This window comes from Microcaecilia unicolor, chromosome 11 (genome assembly GCF_901765095.1).
Source record: "Microcaecilia unicolor chromosome 11, aMicUni1.1, whole genome shotgun sequence".
Classification (NCBI taxonomy): Eukaryota; Metazoa; Chordata; class Amphibia; order Gymnophiona; family Siphonopidae; genus Microcaecilia; species Microcaecilia unicolor.
The window spans coordinates 60229607-60249527 of NC_044041.1; the positions used below are offsets into that span (position 1 = coordinate 60229607).

General features: G+C 42.6%; 1 protein-coding gene across 4 annotated transcripts in view; it reads left to right on the forward strand.

Moving 5' to 3' along the window:
• MED15 (mediator complex subunit 15) overlaps positions 1-19921 on the forward strand; it is a 212635-nt gene that overhangs the window by 88603 nt on the left and 104111 nt on the right. For all 4 annotated transcript variants that reach the window (XM_030219026.1, XM_030219028.1, XM_030219027.1 and 1 more), the window contains one exon: positions 8916-9107. In XM_030219026.1, coding sequence (XP_030074886.1) covers positions 8916-9107 — 192 coding nt within the window. The remainder of the gene's footprint in view (positions 1-8915; positions 9108-19921) is intronic.

Sequence of the window (19921 nt, forward strand, 5' to 3'; positions counted from 1 at the left end):
AAAGAATTAATCAGATTGTCTGACAAGATATACCTCTAGTTCAGCCATGCTTCCTCGGTTCCTGCAATCCATTGAATTCTAGAAACCTCACTATTTCTGTTTTAGAAACATTTCTATATCCTCCCACTAAGTTGTTGCACTCTCCAGCCACCTAGCCCGTGTGACTCCCACCATCTACTCATCTCTACAATATAACTTACCCTCCTCTGATTCCTACCTCCAACCACTATTACAGCTTACAGAATATGGAGTCTCTGTGCCCTGAGGCAACACTTCAGAACATCTGTGAGTAAATCATCTATATTTATTCAATAATTGAAACCTTAGAAAGAAAGAGACTTCAGTTTTATTCTGTTACGCCAAGGACACAATTAAGACACTGAAACTTCACAGTGGAAGTAACTAGCTAACAGGAGACAAAGAACTATTCCCCCCCCCCCCCCCCCCCCCACACACACACCTCCTCTGCTCATCAATATCATACAGGACCGGACCAGCTATTGATCTCAATAGCTCAAGGCAAGCCGAAAATGCATAAACCACATAAGACCAGAACACAAGCTTCCATCACAAAGAATGAAGTCCTACCACGCACCCTATCAAACATGGCCTACTTGCAGCCCAAAGTGAATTGAAACCATAATGAATACCGTCAAACTACTCCTAGCAATCTACTCCTTATCGCTGATCCACCTAACACTAACCACCCCACTCGCAGAAAGTAACACCATACCAATACTACATAACTATCATAGACTGAACAGATACACCACACCTCACCACACTGACAACAACCAAAACGATGGAAGAACACAAACAGACAACCTCAACAGAAGGGAAAGAAAGATCATAAAAAAAACCCACACAAACTAAGAGACGACAACTGACAAAAGTCCACATAACACCGAACACAGAAGACCCATACCAAAAAATTCAAGTAGGTTACGTTAATGCCAGATCCGTGGTAAACAAAACAGCAATAGTAACAGACTAGATCATGTCATAGAAACTTGATCTACTCTTCATCACTGAAACCTGGATCAAGAGGACCCTATAATCCTAAACCTATGCCCTCCAGGTTACAAAATCACTCACTGGACCAGAAAGGAAAAGAGAGGCGGAGGCATAGCACTAATATATCGATCCCATTTTACCATCGAAACCACTGCCGAGTCCATAACAACCCAACTCGAAATAGCCTCAATCAAAATCCACCACAAAACCCTGCTCGACCACCTAAATTGCATACTGTTTTACAGACCATCATGCAATTGGAGCGAAAGCCAGTCAATCTTCATGGCCTTCATTTCAAATACTTGTGTATCCAATAACAATATACTAGTATTAAGAGACATTAACCTACACCTAGAAGACCCAAACTCTACCAACGCACGAGAATGCAAGGACTTCCTTCACTTATGGGATCTTAAATGGCCAAACATGCAAACAACCCATCTCACACAAACTGTCCACAGACCAGAACCTAATAATAACAGAAACGTAATGGACAGAAATATCATGGACCGACCATTACAAACTAAACCTATCCCTAAAATGGCGGAAAAGGGGTTCTCTTCGCATACGAGAATGCATAACCCACAGCACAAGAGGCCAAATAGACCCAGAAAGATTCTGGCAACAGATATACAATAATGACTGGACAACTCAAACGGACTCTATATACTACCTCTCAGAATGGGGATAAAAGATGTAGAAGCATATTAGACGAAATAGCACTCTTATGAACAAGAACCTCACACAGACATAACTCGATACCATGGCTCAATGAAGAACTGAAAAAATTAAAAACACAGTCCAGGAAACTCGAACGCGCATGGAAAAAAAATAAAAGATCTACACACACTCAACGCATGGAAACAAATACAAAGAAAATACAAATACGCAATAAGATAGACCAAAAGGTCATACTATAAAACTAAAATAGGGCCAGACTACAAAGAAATGAAGAAACTGTACCAACTCGTGAACAAACTACTGGACATAACTCCGGCCACCAAAACCAATACTGACATCCCATCTGCAGACAATCTTGCTAAATACTTCAACGAAAAAGTTGCAAACCTACGCAAAACTCTGGACAACAGGGATACCGAAAACTTCATCGATGGTTTGGACCCAACCCCTGGTGAATACCCAGCGGGACCGAACCTGGTCAAACTTCGCTCTCCTTACCGCCGATACAGTAACCCAGGCGATTAACAGGTTCTCCAACACTCACTGTCACTTGGATACCTGCCCCAGTTACCTAATAAAATCCGCCCCCCACCGCTTCATAGCAGACCTCACATCCCACTTAAACTACATGCTTCAACAAGGTCTCTTCCCTAAGGAAAAAGACAACATCCTACTCACCCCTATCCCAAAAGATGCCAAGAAAAAAACAAATGACATCACCAACTACCGCCCAGTTGCATCTATCCCACTGGTAGTCAAATTAATGGAAAGCATGGTAATCAAACAACTTAATGATTACATAAACAAATTCACAATACTACATTAATCACAATCAGGATTTCGCCCTCTACATAGCACCGAAACAGTATTAATTACTCTCCTAACTAAATTCCAGCAGGAAATAGCAACAGGCATAGGCACCGACTCTGTGGGTGCTGTGGGTGCTCAAGCACCCCCAATAATTGAGGCAGTGGCGCGTTAGCATAAAGTGCCTGTCCCTCCCGCTCCCTGCACCATCCTGACTCCCTGCCCTGCACCGCTGTCCTGCAATGTATCTGGGCCGCCGCGCCGTCAGTGACTCAGTGTCAGTGCAGTAAGCACATTGCTTTCGGCGGCCCGGAAGCTTTCCCTCTGTTACAGTGTCCTGTCCTGCATAGGCGGGATGCTGCAACAGAGGGAGAGCTTCCGGAGCCGCCGAAGATAGTGTGTGCTTAGTGCTTACCGCCCAATAATTGAGGCAGCAGTGGTGGCGCATGGGCATAAAGTGCCTGTCCCTCCCGCTCCAGTCCCTGCACCGTCCCGCTCCTGCCCTGCACCGCTGTCCTTCAATGTTCCGGGCTGCCGGCAGTGACAGTGCAGTAAGCACACTGCCTTCGGCGGCCCGGAAGCTTTCCCTCTGTTACAGTTTCCTGTCCCGCATAGGCGGGATGCTGCAACAGAGGGAGAGTTTCTGGAGCCGTCGAAGGTAGTGTGTGCCTACCGCGTTGATGCTGCTGGCGGCCTGGAACATTGAAGAAGGGCAGAGAGTGAGCCAGAGATGTACAGGGAAGGGAGCCGGCCCACCCCAGAACAGAGTCAGCCGCCAGACGACGTTAAAAAGTTGAAGAAGATATTATATCGCTGGTATTTCACACCGGATAGAATAGCAAAGATGATACTGGGGGTATCCAATCGATGCTGGAGAGGCTGTTTAGAAGCGGGAGATATGCTTCATATATGGTGGTCATGTCCAAAAATCAAAACTTATTGGGAAGAAATCCATAGAACAATTGAACAAATCTTAGACAGAACCTTCCCATTGACGATAGAACAATGTTTACTACACTTTAGGCCACAGGGATTGCCACCATCATTACATCAATTGGCCACCACATTCCTGGTAGCAAGTAAAATAAATGTGGCGGCAGCATGGAGAAATCCGGTGGCCCCGCCAACGATAAAGGTGATACATAAAATGGATTACTTCTACCAGATGTCGAAATTGACAGTGATTCGAAATGGACAAATGAGCCAATTTATCAAGGTATGGGACAAATACAAAGCATGGAGAGCACAAACTGGGATAGAGCTTGATGCTCCTCAGCTAATTGTGCCTCGGATGTGAGGACCAAGGACTATGAGAGAAACATACTCCAGATCGGTAGAGACTCTAATTCTAACCAACCAGGATAACTGTGTTATAATATTGAACAGCGAGGAACTCCTTTAAAAGGAGATAGGGAGGGGGGAGGGGGGGTACAAGGCGGGGTTGCAAGAAGGACAGGTTATTAGACATCTTAAATGTTAAATGTTGGATTTGATGACTGTATTATGTTAAATATTTGACTTTTTGATGCTATGCTGTTATAATTCAAGGCATATATAAAATAAAAACAAAAATAATAAAAAAAAAAAAAGTTGAAGAAGGAAACTTTTCCCTAATTCCCTCTCCTCCGCGCAGCTGTGGGGTCAAGGTTTGTTTTCAGGCCAAAAAGCACTTGTTGTTTATAGCTTTATTTAAAGTAAGCTTGCTTCACTCTGAAATGTGGAATTCTCTGTATAGCAAAAATGTAGGAACTTGCTCCTTTTTGTTTTATGGAATGCAATGGTTATTATAAAAACGCACTTGCCTTTTTTATTACTGCTGTTTCACAGAGAGATATTGAATAATGAGGTAGGGGGGAGGAGGGGGGAAATGCATTACCTGTTAAAAAAAAAAATCATTTTGAAAAGCTAGCTCCTATGGCAACAGGTAAAAGCATACTTCTCAAATTCGACATGTCTAGTGCGTTCGACATGGTCAACCATAAAATACTACTAAGACTCCTAGATTACTTCGGGATTGGTGGAAACACACTTAAATGGATTAAGGGTTTCCTAATCACTAGAACATATCAAGTGAAATCAAGCTCAACCATATCATCACCGTGGAAAGCAGACTGCGGAGTACCACAAGGATCACCATTATCACCGATCCTTTTCAACCTTATGATGACTCCACTAGTGCTCCCTGTCATAAGAGCGCAATCCCCTCAGTTCTTTTTCTACCGCAGTGAGGAGAGGGTGTTTTTTTTTTTTTTTTTTAAACCGTCTTCTCACTTGGTCCAATGAATTTTTTTTGTTTGTGCCTCTTGGCGATTTTTTTCAGCCTTTTTTATTTTTTGTGTATGTTCCCATTTGTAGAACCCATTTCTTTTCCTTTGTTATCCGGCTATTTTTAGGCATTTACTTTGGCCGGGTTTTTCCCTTCCTTTTTTTGCTACCTTGCCCCTTTTACAGGCACCATTGCTTCATTTAATTTAGCCGAGTAAGTTTTTCCATCTGTGCCCATAAAAGTTCCCAGTGGCTTTAAGCGCTGTACTTAGTGCAGTTGTATGATTTCTGGAAAAGACACCCATTCTTGGTGTCTTCAGTGTCTTGGACCCGACCATAGCCCAGCTGTGTACTCTGTTTTCGTATGAAGAAGAGGACCCAGGTTTCCAGAGAGGTTCAACGAGAGAGAAGTTTTGGAGCCAAGTCCAGTTCCGTGACATCGGCATCGGTGTTGAGCGTCGGTAAGCATGGCTAGTGCTGGACCCTCTGATACTGGGAGCAATGAAGTATCAAGTGGGTCTCCACCTGCTTTGAGGCCTCCTGCTGTGCAGGGCACCTGGGCTGTACACTGTCGGACCCGACCTCAAGGCCATGAAGCACAGGCATCGATCGCTCTCGACCCATGGTGCCGAGAGCTCCGGGGCGTCGAAGGATTCATTAACAGAGAAGTGTCGGTTGAAGAGGTCGCAGATCAAGAAACATACTGATACCATCTATTGTCTCTCCTGCTGGACCCCTTCTGCATCTGCCTCCACATCTCCAGCCTGTTCAGGCTCAGCTCCAGCGCACTTGTTCTCGTCAACAGCATGCACCCATGGCCCCTGATGCTTCCTGGTCAAAGCAGGGGATGGGTTTTTGACTGGCTCCAGCAGAGTATAACCGCAATATCAGTGTCCTGGACTTGCTGGTTGGGGGGAGAGTGAAATTTTTTCACGAAAGGTGGCCCCTTGTAACCTCCGTCCGGTGGGTTCGCCAAATAGTTTATTTTGGATATGCCCTCAGTTGGTCTCAGAAACCATCAAATTGCCCACCGAGCGCTCTTTCCTTCAGCTCTCAACACAAGCAGGTACTTGTGGAGGAACTCTCAGCCCTTCTGTGAAGGCTCATTCGCTTGAACCCATTCCACCAGGAGAAGAAGGGCAGAGATTCTGTTCCAGGTACTTCCTTATGCAGAAGAAAATGGGGGGGAGTGGGGGGGGGGGGGGGAGGATGCATCCCATCCTAGACCTAAGGGCCCTGACCAAATTCCTGGTCAAAGAATAGTTCAGGATGGTTTCCCTGGGCACCCTTCTCCCCATGATTGAGGAAAACGATTGGCTATGCTCTGTGGACTTAAAGGATGCATATACTCAATCCCAATACTTCTAGCCCACCAGAAGTATCTACGATTTCGGGTGGGAACACATCACTGCCAGTACTGCCTTTTGGCCTCTCATCAGCTCCCAGGGTTTTCACCAAATTTCTAGTGGTAGTCGCAGTGTTGCTACGTGGGCTGGGAATCCATGTGTTTCCCTGTCTTGACGATTGGCTGGTAAAGAGCACCTCTGAGGATGGTGCTCAGGAGTTCATGTGGAGGACTATTCCGGTGCTAGAGCTACTGGGGTTCATTTTAAACTATTCCAAACGCCATCTTAAAACATACAACAGATGAAAATGTACATGGTATTAAAATAATATCATACATCAGAGGATCCAAAAGCCTGAAAAAATAAATGAGTTTTCAGTGCTTTTTTAAACTGGTCCATATTTTGTATTGAACAAAGTTTAATGGGCAATGCATTCCATAATTTCGGACCTTTGATGTAGAAAATAGATGATCTGCATTCTTCTAAATAAACCTGATTAAATGAAGGCACATCAAGTAGCTGTTTCTGAGATGATCTCAGAGAGCGAGTAGGTTCCAACAAACAGCAAGGAGCTCCCCTCTGGAGTTGACACACCATCCTGCGGTGCTTCTGGCTGCTGCTCCCAACCCAGTGATGCCATCCCAGGTTGAAGGGGGCTGACCTGCAGTTCCGGTCTCAGTGGTTTCAAGTTCTCCAGGAAACACCACTTCTTAGGGTCTCAGCAGAGCTTGTTCACAGTATATTGGACATTAGGTAAAAAGCTCAAGTATGGTTTGTTGCCGATAGGGGAGAGTTACCTGGAATTCAGAGGGGAAATCCCTAGTCTTCCCCTTATGTTTTTTCCCCATTTCTGAGGAAAACAGAGTACTTCTTGCCAAATCCTCCCATCAGGACACCATCTTGCTTCTCTCGTAAGTTGCTTTTGATGTACTTGTGTTCTATCTACAGGCTAGGATTCTGAATTATTTGCTGTATTAACTGTTTTATTTAACTAATTGTAAGCCACATTGAATTTCACGGCAAACGTGGGATAGAATGTCGATTAATGTGATGTAATGCTTAGCATTGAATTCCTTGAAGGTTCAAGTGGCAAGCTGTCCTGCTTCAGAGGTTGCCTAAACAATTCCTCTCTAGTGGCTCATCCAGATATGATTAGATTCTTAAGGGGAGTGAATCATCTCCACCCTCCTTTTCGATCTGTTAATCCACAATGGAATCTTAATTTGATGCTTAAAGCTCTCCAGAATCTTCCTCTCCAGAATCTTCCTTTTGAGCCTCTTAAAAAGCCACTCTCAAGGGTCTCACTTTGAAATCTGTTTTTCTAGTCGCCATCACTTCTGGCACACAAGTTTTGGAGATCCAAGCTCTCTCTTGTAGAGATCCCTTCCTTACTTTCTTGGAAGCAGGAGGAGGAGGAGTTTCTCCTTTTCATGTCAATCAGCCGCTGTTTCTACTTTCCTTTTGCAAAGAGGATTGTGGAGCGGACCACCCTGCTCTCAGGTTGCTAGATGTCTGATGTATGTACCAATAAGGTATCTAGAGGTTGCTAATGAATTAAAGAAATGTGGCCATCTCTGGTTCTGCTTGTAGGCCTCAAGAAGGGTCTTTAAGTTTCAAAGGCTATGGTAGCTCACTGGGTGAAAGAAGTTATCTCTGCATATATTGTAACGGGTGAGTATCTGACCATGGCCTTTACCCCTCACTCTGTTAGAGGGGGTAGCTGCCTCTTGGGCAGAGTCTAGAGCCATTCCTTTGGACAGGGTTTGCAGATTGCAAACACGGTACTCTATGTATACCTTTTTGTAAACTTTACAGATTGAATGTTGTGGCTAGAAGGGATACAGAGTTCAGAACTTCTGTCCTGCTAATGGAGGTTTCAGGTCCCCTCTGTACCTTAGGACTGCTTTGATACATCTCACAAGTTCTGGATTGATCTGTTGCTGACGCTAAGGAAGGAGAAATTAATTCTTACCTTCTAATTTTCTTTCCTTTAGTTACAACTGACCCAGAAGCCTCTTTTCTTTTTATCTCTAGTTTGGTTACTGTTTTTGTAGCTTGAAGAGTTCTGCTGTTTGGTTGCATTTTTCAAGTTTTGACAGTTCTATTTAGAGGACGGAGACATTCTAGACTACTGTTTACTGCAGTTATGTCTTTCTAGATGCTTTTATCGTAATATTGAAGTGGGATAGCTGCACAATGCCTATTAGAGTACAACTAAATTTTGAGTTCTCTGTCTCCACCTACTGTAGACTCTGGATCTATTTGGACTAAAGGAAAGAAAATTAGTAAGACTGAATTTCTCCTTTGTTTCTGCTGATTTTGATCTCAGAAATTTTTGGTATGTCCAATTTATTTATTTATTTGTGGAAGAACTTTAGTAAAGCAACAAACAAAATACAATAGTTACATATTACAGCAACAGGAACTTCCAGTTAGAATTTTATATAAATGTCCCCCAACCAAACTGCCCACACTCCCTTGTTGAAAGCCCACTCCAAACCCACTGTCAAATCCCCACCTCCGTTCATCAGATCATCTCCATTGGATAGAAATTTAGTTCCAGCTACAATGAGCTAATCAGCCTAATCAAAGGTCCCCAGACCTTTTCCCACTTGCATGGTTTATGTTCAATAAAGGCTGCTGTCTGGAATGCACATCACTTGATGTGCTTCTCCACCCTTTCCTGTTTGCTGTACCTAATTTTAAAATAGCTGCCACATTTTCTCTCTGGGGGGAGTCTTGGAAATGAGCAGTGCTTGGGCTAAATGTTTGCCTCTTACTAATACTATTCTGTCCTACCAGATCCCATGAATGCTCTGCAGAATCTGACGGGGGGACCTCCAGCAGGAGCACCTGGAATGGGAATGGCCTCACGGACATCAGGAGCTCCAATTAGTGGGATGGCTGGCTTGGGGCAACTGGGTCAGCCACAACCTGGATCCTCTGGGATGGCCCAGCATGGGATGACTGGAGTCTCTGCAACAAATCAGCAAAGTAAGTACCATGTGCTGTTATTTTTTTTTTTCTTCATAGATAACTAAGCCAGAGAGTTTCATTTTTATACAAGGTGACCAGCAGCAATTTCTAGCCTGGAATTAGCATTGAATAATTTACTGTCATTAGCCTGAGACTTGGAAGCTTATCAGTTCTAGATCTGATCAAGTTCCTGGAGGAAAGGGCTGTAAACTGCTGCTAAGATAGACTTTTGGACAGACACTGCTTATCCATGAAGGTCAGTAGCATGGAATTTTGCTTTTTGGGGGATTCTACCAGATACTTGTAACCTGGATTGACCACTGTTGAAATCAGGATACTGGGTTTGATGGGCCTTTGTTCTGGTCCAGTATTGCAATTTTTATGTTTGGTGATGTAAAAAAGGTTTTTCCCCCTCTTGATATCAGATTGTCAGACAAATCTGATTGATTTGTTTGACTGGCTGACCAAACAGTTGGGTATGGGAGGGGTGCTAGATGTGGTGTACTTGGATTTTAGCAAAGAATTGACATGTTTTCACACAGGCAACTGAAAAAATAAACTAAATGCTCTCAGTGAGTTAAAAACTGGTTAAGTGGAATGAGACAGAGGGTAGCGGTAAATGGAGTTTGCTCCAAGGAAAAGGATGTTATCAGTGGTGTACCGCAGGGATCGGTCCTTGGGACTGTTTTTTTTCTTTATATATGTATCTTTATTGAAACCACACAATGCTACAAACAAAATAAAGTACCAAAGAGGAAATATACAGTATAGCGTGGTAAATTTTCAAGTTTCATCCCCCACCACCCACACATATACTACAAAGGATCAGACTGCACATGTTGTTTCTTCATGGAACTCTGATCCACAAATAATAGCAGATCAAAACCCTAACACCCCCTCCCCTCCCTGACTTCAATGTTTCAATTTATAAATTGAACAGGTAACTATGAGCACGATGTGGCAAACGATCCCACACTGGGGACCAGGTTTGTTGAAAAGTCTTCCAGGCTCTAAGAGACCACCGACTAGCATCTTAGAACATAAGAGTAGCCATACTGGGTCAGACCAATGGTGTATGTAGCCCAGTATCCTATTTTCCAAACAGTGGCCAAGCCAGGTCACAAGAACCTGGAAGAAACCCAATTAGGAGCAACATTCCATGCTGGCAAAAGAATCGGTTGGACTGCTAGATGACCGAGGGGTAAAAGGGGCAACCAGGGAAGACAAAGCCATAGCGGAGAGATTAAATGAATTCTTTGCTTTGGTCTTCACTGTGGAAGATTTGGGAGAGATACCAGTGCCAGAAATGGTATTCAATGCTGATGAATCGGAGAAATTGAATGAAATCTCTATAAACCTGGAGAATATAATGAGTCAATTTGACAAATTGGAGAATAGCAAATCTCCTGGACCAGATAGTATCCATCCCAGAGTACTGATAGAATTGAAAAATGAACTTGCGGATCTATTTAGTAATATGTAATTTATCTTTAAAATTGAGCGTGGTACCGGAAGATTAGAGGGTGGCCAATGCATCGCCGATTTTTAAAAAAAGGTTCCAGAGGAGATCCGGGAAATTATAGACTGGTAAACCTGATGTCGGTGCCTGGCAAAATGGTAGAGACTATTATAAAGAACAAAATTACAGAGCGTATATATAAGCATGGATTAATGAGACAAAGCCAGCATGGATTTAGTCAAGGGAAATCTTGCCTCACCAACTTTCTACATTTCTTTGAAGGGGTAAATGACCATGTGGATAAAGGGTAGCTGGTCAATATTGTGTATCTGAATTTTCAAAAGGCATTTGACAAAGTACCTCCTGAAAGACTCCTGAGGAAAATAGAAAGTCATGGGATAGGAGGTAATGTCCTATTGTGAATTAAAAACTGGTTAAAAGATAGAAAACAGAGATTAGGGTTAAATGGTCAGTATTCTCAATGGAGAAGGGTAGTTAGTGGGGTTCCTCAGGGGTCTGTGCTGGGACTGCTGCTTTTTAACATATTTATAAATGACCTAGAGATGGGAGTAACTAGTGAGGTAATTAAATTTGCTGATGACACAAACATATTCAAAGTTGTTAAATTGCAAGATGATTGTGAAAAATTACTTGAGGACCTTATGAGACTGGGTGTCTAAATGGCAGATGTCGTTTAATGTGAGCAAGTGCAAAGTGATTCATGTGGGAAAGAGGAACCCAAATTAATAACTATGTTAGGAGTCACCAACCAAGAAAGGGATCTGGGTGTCGTCGTTGATAACATTGAAACCTTCTGCTCAGTGTGCTGCGGCGGCTAAGAAATCAAATAGAATGTTAGGTATTAGGACAGGAATGGAAAACAAAAATGAGGATGTTATAATGGCTTTTTATCGCTCCATGGTGCAACCACACCTCAAATATTGTGTTCAATTTTAGTCACTGCATCTCAAAAAAGATATAGTGGAATTAGAAAACGTGCAGAGAAGGGCGACAAAAATGTTAAAGGGGATGGAACGACTCCCCTATGAGGAAAGGCTAAAGAGGCTAGGGTTCTTCAGCGTGGAGAAAAGACGGCTGAGGGGAGATATGATAGGTCTATAAAATAATGAGTGGAGTGGAAAATGTAGACATGAAGCGTCTATTTACTCTTTCCAAAAATGCAAGGACTAGGAGGCATTCAATGAAGCTACAAAGTAGTAAATTTAAAATGAATCGGAGAAAATTTTCCTTCACTCAACATGTAATTAAACTCTGGAATTCGTTGCCAGAGAATGTGGTAAAGGCGGTTAGCTTAGCGGGGTTTAAAAAAGGTTTGGACCATTATTAAAATGGACTAGGGGAAAATCCACTGCTTATTTCTGGGATAAGCAGCATAAAATGTTTTGTACTTTTTTGGGATCTTGCCAGGTACTTGTGACCTGGATTGGCCACTGTTGCAAGCAAGATGCTGGGCTTGATGGACCTTTGGTCTGTCCCAGTATGGCAATATTTATGTACTAATCCTGGGGGAAGCAGTTGCTTCCCCATGTCTGTCTCAATAGCGGACTATGGACTTTTCCTCTAGGAATTTGTCCAAACCTTTTTTTAAACCCAGATATGCTAACAGTTGTTACTACATCCTCCGGCAAAGAGTCCCAGAGCTTAACTATTCGTTGAGTGAAAAAATATTTCCTCTTCTTTGTTTTACAAGTATTTCTATGTAACTTCCTTGAGTGTCCGCTAATCTTTGTACTTTTGGAACAAGTAAAAAATCGATTTACTTCTACTCGTTCTACACCACTCAGGATTTTGTAGACCTCAATCATATCTCCCCTCATCTGTTTCTTTTCCAAGCTGAAGAGCCCTAACCTCTTTAGCCTTTCCTCGTACGAGAGGAGTTCCATCCCCTTTATGATTTTGGTCGCTCTTCTTTGAACCTTTTCTAATTCTGCTATATCTTTTTTGAGGTATGGTGCCCAGAACTGAACTCAATACTCTAGGTGCGGTCACACCATGGAGCGATATAAAGGCATTTTAGTATTTTTAGTCTTATTCACCATCCCTTTCCTAATAATTCCTAGCATCCTGTTTGCTTTTTTGGCCGCCACCGCAGCCATACACTGGGCAGAAGATTTCAGCATATTATCTACAACGACCCCTAGATCTTTTTCTTGAGTGCTGACACCCAAGATGGACCCTAGCATGTAACTATGATTCAGATTATTCTTTTCAATGTGTATCACCTTGCATTTGTCCACATTAAATGTCATCTGCCATTTGGATGCACGGTCTTCCAACTTAAGGTCTTCCTGCAACATTTCACAATCCGCATGTGTTTTAACAACCTTGACTAGTTTGGTATCATCTGCAGATTTAATCATTTTACTCATCCTGATTTCGATATCATTTATAAATGTGTTAAATAGCACCTGTCCTAATACAGATGCCTTCGGCACTCCATTGTTCACCCTCCTCCATTGAGAGAAATAGCCATTTAACCCTACCCCTCTGTTTTTTGTCTAATAGCCAGTTCCTAATCCACACCAGAACATTGCCTCCTATCCTGTGACTAATTTTCTCAGGAGTCTCTCATGAGGAACTTTGTCAAAAGCTTTCTGAAAATCAACTGACTCACCTTTATCCACTTGTTTATTCACGCCTTCAATGAAATTAAGCAAATTGGTGAGGCAAGACTTCTCTTGGCTGAACCCATTCTTATTCTGTCCCATTAAACCATGTTTGTCTATTCTGTAATTTTATTCTTTTTAATAGTTTCTACTATTTTGCCCAGCACTGACCTCCATTCCTCCAAGCGGTGACTGATGGCGTTGCAGCCTGTCTCCAACACATCAAAATATTCTTTCTGGCTAAAAAAAATGTCTTATGTAGCAGAAAGTTAGCCCCCGATCTCAGGCCCAGTGAAACAAAGTTAGAAAAATATCTGCCCGGAGAGGCAGGCATTTATCCAGTATTGCAGAAAGATGCATCAGCACCCACATCCAGAAAGGTTTTATTAAGGGGTCCAGAACATATGCACTAACGTAGCCAGCTCAACCCTACAACGTGGGCATTCCACTGTTGCTGCCACTTCAGCCAAGAATGCCCAATGAGGGAAAATATACAAACAGAGCAAAAACTTATATTGTTCTTGAAAAGATGATGAACATGTAGCAACTTCAGCTGATCACCCTTAACTCGTTCTTCCATCAATATCGTCAGATTCCAAGCGTCATCCAGGGCGTCGGAGCCAGACTGTGTAAGATGATCTGGTAGAGATACATTTGCTTTAGATGCTTGGGATAAGAGCAAAGTTTCAGAAATTAAGTCCACAGCATCTTCATTCAAAGCGGAAACAGATTTCCCCCCAAGGAAAAACAAAAAACTGTTCAAAGGACTTCATGGATCCCGTGTCAGTCACCAAGTCACAAATATAATTTAAGCCACATTGAGACCAACATTTTAAACATAACTTTGTCGTGTCAGGATCCAAGTCTTTATTTCCCCAAAAAGGGATCAACATGGTGGAAGAAGAGGAAAGTTTCAACTGCATACAAATCCATTTCCAACCTTGGTGCAGTTTAAGATGGAATGTGCTGCAGCAGTCACCACTCGCATAGGGTATGTTGTATGAAGGTAGTACAACAGGTGTGTTGGTGCAGTCAACTGTTCCAGTGCAATAGGGGTGAAATGAGCAGTTCCTTTTATCCAGTCAACTAGGTATTGTACAATAGAAGCCACATTATAGCGTTGTAGATCAGGTAGTTTTAAGCCCCCCTTATCAAAAAACATAGTAACATAGTAGATGACGGCAGAAAAAGACCTGCACGGTCCATCCAGTCTGCCCAACAAGATAACTCATATGTGCTACTTTTTGTGTATACCCTACTTTGATTTGTACCTGTGCTCTTCAGGGCACAGACCGTATAAGTCTGCCCAGCACTATCCCCGCCTCCCAACCACCAGCCCCGCCTCCCAACCACTGGCTCTGGCACAGACCGTATAAGTCTGCCCAGCTCTATCCTCGCCTCCCAACCACCAGCCCCGCCTCCCAACCACCGGCTCTGGCACAGACCGTATAAGTCTTCCCAGCACTATCCCCGCCTCCCTACCACCAGCCCCGCCTCCCGATCTTGACTAAGCTCCTGAGGATCCATTCCTTCGGCACAGGATTCCTTTATGCTTATCCCACGCATGTTTGAATTCCGTTACTGTTTTCATTTCCACCACCTCCCGCGGGAGGGCATTCTAAGCATCCACCACTCTCTCCGTGAAAAAATACTTCCTGACATTTTTCTTGAGTCTGCCCCCCTTCAATCTCATTTCATGTCCTCTCGTTCTACCATCTTCCCATCTCCGGAAAAGGTTCGTTTGCGGATTAATACCTTTCAAATATTTGAACGTCTGTATCATATCGCCCCTGTTTCTCCTTTCCTCCAGAGTATACATGTTTAGCTCAGCAAGTCTCTCATACGTCTTGTAACGCAAAGGCAGAGATTGTTGAGATAAGGAAACTCTGGGCCTCTTATTCCATTTGAAATTTGTTAAGGAACACAGAGCAGGTCATCCGCAAATGCCATGCACTTTACATCTTCCCTCCCAATAGTAAGGCCACTGACCTCTGAATCTGCTCGCAGAACAAGCAGTAGGGACTCCAGGGCAAGCACAAAGAGCAGAGGTGACAAAGGGGCACCCCTGAAGGGTTTATCATGTCCATAGAGGGGACCCCCAATCCATATTTATCCAGTAAAAGAAACAGTCCCAATTCACACAGTCAAATACCTTTTGGGCATCCAAACTAATTAAAAGAGCAGGAACATTTCCAGTAGAGCAATGTCCCATAGCAACCATAATCTTATGAACATTCCAAATCACTTGTCAGGATTGTACAAAGCCCACCTGGCCAGTCACACGAGTTGCTAGAATCTTAGCCATCAGTTTCACTTTGAAATTGAGCAGAGAAATTTACCCTTCCTCTTAATCCCGATCCTGATGTTTACTATACCTTAGACTTTATCTCCCAATCTCCTTATGCTTTTATCTTTTTCCTCTCCATCCTTTGCCCTTTATCTTACCCTCTCCATCCTTCCTCTCCTCACCCCTCCCAATCTCTTTTCCTTTTGCTTATCCTACCTTTGTCTACCTTTACATACCCAACTTACTCATTCTCAAAACCTCACTTTCACTGCTTATAATATTCTCTTCTAAGACTTTGCTATTGTAATTGTATTAACTATGTAAGCCGCATTGAGTCTGCAATGTGTGGGAAAGCGTGGGGTACAAATGTAATAAATAAATCTATTAGAGTCCAGCAAAGTTGAGTTGCGACCAGGCTTAGGTAGGACCACTATTATTGAACGATTTGCATGAGCTGGAAAGGCAGCGGTATCACATACCTGCCCAAAATACGCTTCTAAAAGTAAGTAAACATTATCCTGCAGGAGTTTATAAAATATTGGTAAATAGGCTACTGAGTTAGGTCATGTGAAATTAATGAAATGAGTATCTCATTAAAGGTCTATTTAAATTGTACTAATCTCACAACTACATTCTCTGTGCGCTTGTAGAAAAATAGATACAAAGTTTTGAAACCAGTTGTTGCTATTCAGATGTGGCAAGGGATTGCATAAACATTTTAAAAAAGAGGTTATGTGCCAGATAAACTGACTTTAGCCAGATGATATAACCAGTGCCAGAGCTGTCTTGATTTAAGTAAACTGCCTGCTCTCTATCGCTGTGCTATCAGGTTACCTGGCTGCACATTAACTTTGAGGAAAAGCTTCTGAACTGCCAAGTACCAGTGTCCAGAATGATAGTGCAATATTTATGATTTATTAGGAGTTTTAATACACTGCTATTCCTGCATAATATGACAAGGGAGTTTACAGTTCACTAACAGTTGGTGGCAATGACTTATTATCCTCACTAGAACCAGTCCAGAACCTGTGAGTTTGCAGATGGAGACAGAGAACAAGAGCGTGTGAGCACTTGCTTTGTAAGAGCACCCTGCAAGACTTAGCTTCTCAATATTTCTCTTTCTCTAGCAGATGATGACGGACGTACCCTATAGCTCCTGGACTTTTTTGTAGGGGACCGATCTGGCCCAGCTGGAGTTCAGAACAAGGGGCTTTCCTTTTAATCTCCTCTGTTAAGCTTTCCTTAACTGCTGATACTTGGTGGAGTCGAATCCCCCTCCCTCCCCTCTCATCTCCTTTGGCTGCCTTCTTTCACATTGCATCTCCTAGCTTATTGCCTTTGTGTGCCATTTCTAATTACCAGCAGAAGCCGCAAAGCACCAGTGCACATAGAAACAAAGGCAGTTATCACCTGGCAGTCTGTAGTAGTGCTGGTTCATGTGCTAGGAGCAGTGCTGAGAGATAATTTACTCTAGGGTCATAGCCTGTTTTATTTTTGGCACAGACCAGGTGGCTATTGCTATTTCTTATGGAGGTGCCAGCAGAGTGCACTAAACGCTGTTTCCACTGTGGGAGTTGGTGAAGCATGTCAGGACACTGTGAGTTCTGCCACAGTGTACTGGTGAAAGTCAATTGGTGGTTTAAAAAAATCTTCCCACAACTGCGTCTTCCTCTCAGAAGAGGCAGGAATGGCGACTATCTTGGCAGCTTCCTCTTGTGAGGTGTACTGCTTTTTACGGGGCCTTTACAGTGTGCTGACCCTCAGTAGAGAACTCCATTGGTCGTTCATGATTGAAGAGGAACGTCCCCCCCCCCCCCCCAGAATGATAGTGGATGATGAGCATGTCAACGCTGAGGGGTTGACCTCTTCCAGATCAACCTCAGGTGCCTGGGTCTTGTGACTCGTTGACTGAAAAAACTGGCAGCCTTGCCTGCTTGGCTTTCCTTCTCGAGTCCTTAAATGTCTCAGTGTAAGGGTTAAATGCAGAATTTGCGAGATGCCACATCTAGTGGCACTTGAAAGCCTTTTATTATTCCCTGATTAAAGGACTCGATGATGGGCATGAAGAGAAATTCATCGGGGTGTGCATTTTCGAGATCTTCACAACTCACTCTCTGGACGCTTGGTGACCATTTCCAGAAGCAAATGCGAAAAAAGTGAAATCAAAAGAAGGCTGTTTTGAAATGTATATGTCCATGAATACGGGAACAAAGCACGTATGGCGACTTCTATGTACATCTCTGCAGATGTGTGAACTAGTAAATACTGATCACATGAATAGCGCAAATGCACTGTGAATACCAAAAATGAAACTACTCAAAAACATTACCTTTTCAATGCAGAAAATCATGTTCTGTGGCTCTTCCTCGGGGACCATAAGACTAAAACCGCAGAAATAAAAACTTATAATTAACGTCTCTCGTGAGCAAATCAAACTTAGAAAACAGCAAACGTACTCACTTTAGCTTAATTTAACCTGTGACAAAGTCACTAAAGGACTGCACAAAACATGCCAACCAACCTTTTAAATCCACCACTGATTTTTGTGCAATTAAAGGGGACTTTACAGATTACAACAAGAAATGATGGAAGTATATGAAAAAATAACATCTCCATGAAGGTATTCACTGTAAATCAGAAAAAAGAATTTAAGAAATACTGTTTAGAAAAAACAAACCCATTCAGTCTTGCCATTTAAACCTCAGGGTTCCATGGAGTTCAAAGTGAAAATCCAGCACTGTTCACACTGGGGTAACAGACACCTGCTGTAGGTGGTACTCTATCAAGAGCAAAACATCATGAAGTAACAAAAATCGTGAACAAACATCAAACAATGTGCTACTAAATGTATATCAACTCTTTGCTTGTTAACATTACTCTGGAGGTTTGTCCAACATGTATTTTGTGCCCTTGTTCTAAGATATAGTAAGTCACATGATCAGAAGCACATGTAGTATAATATCAGAACTCGTACATTTTTTTTATCATTGGATTTTCAGGTGAAGACATTAAGATCATAAGAATAGCCATACTAGGTCAGACTAATGGTCCATCTAGTCCAGTATTCTGTTTCCAACAGAGGCCAATATAGGTCGCAAGTACCTGGCAGAAACCCAAATAGTATCAAGATTCCATGCTACCAGTCCCAGGGCAAGCAGTGGCTTCCCCATGTCTGCTATTAAAATAGATTACAGACATTTCCCCCAGGAACTTGTTCAAACTTTTTAAAACCCTGATACGCTAACCGCTGTTACCACATCCTCCGGCAATGAGTTCCAGAGCTTAACTATTCATTGAGTGACAAAATATTTCCTCCTATTTGTTTTAAAAGTATTTCCATATAACTTCATTGAGTGTCCCCTAGTCTTTGTATTTTTGAAAGAGTAAATATCTGACTTGCCAGTGCTTAGTAGCAGCAGCTTATTTTTTTCATTCGGGTCCTTTTTTCCATTCTTTGAAGGATGTTCTTTTGGCTCTAATAGCTTCTTTCATATCACCTTTTAACCATGCTGGCTGTTGTTTGCTATTCTTTCCACCTTTGTAAATACGTGGAATGCATCTGGTCTGGGCTTCCAAGATGGTGTTTTTAAACAACGTTCATGCCTGGATTGTAGGGTGATTGCAAAGGTGTTACATTTCCCACAGGGTAATGACCAACAGTGGGTTGTACAGAACAATATAATTACAGAATTGCAGTTTTGGAGGTTTTTATGCTGATGATTGAGAGCAGTCATACCAAAGCATTTTAAACAAGGGTATGCTCTGAGGCTTTTCATCCAATTTACACTGTAAATGGTATATATATTTATGTTTTATAATAGCTATTAAGAGGTCACACCTGAGACAGTTTAGTTGTTCAGATGCTGACATATCTGTGTTGCTTCAGGCTAGCAAGTGTTCCACCTCAATAGATGGAACACTTTCAGAGTTTGGTGTTGCTCTGTGAGTTGGTGTTCAGAAAGAGCCTTGCATTCCTTTTTGAGTTTTTCTGCCTTCTGTCTTGGCCTTTCTTAATTAAGGCAAAAACAGAGATTTGGCAGTGTTCTTTAAAAGTGCAGGTAGAAGCCCAGGCATCTTTTTTTTTTTTTTGTGGGGGGGGGGGGGGGGGATGAGTAGAAAAGTCCTCTTTGGCAGCTCATGTGGATATAGTATGTTTTCTTTAGGGAGCAATAGGGTAAGGCCCCCTCTATAGACCATATGTCCAGGGTGAAATCTCAATTGGTTTCTCAGTGTTTTATGTCCACTGCCCTTTGAGCCGTTGAAGAAAGCTACTCTTAAAGATCTCACTTTGAAAACAGTATTTCTCTTGGCTGTTTCTTCGATTTGCAGAATTTGAGTTGCAGGCGTTGTCCTGTAGAGAACCTTTTTAAAGATTTACAGATGCTTGGGTCTCAATGCATATAGTTCCTTCTTTTTGTAAAGTACTGTAGGCTTGATGTGTTGTCTAGGACAGAGTCGG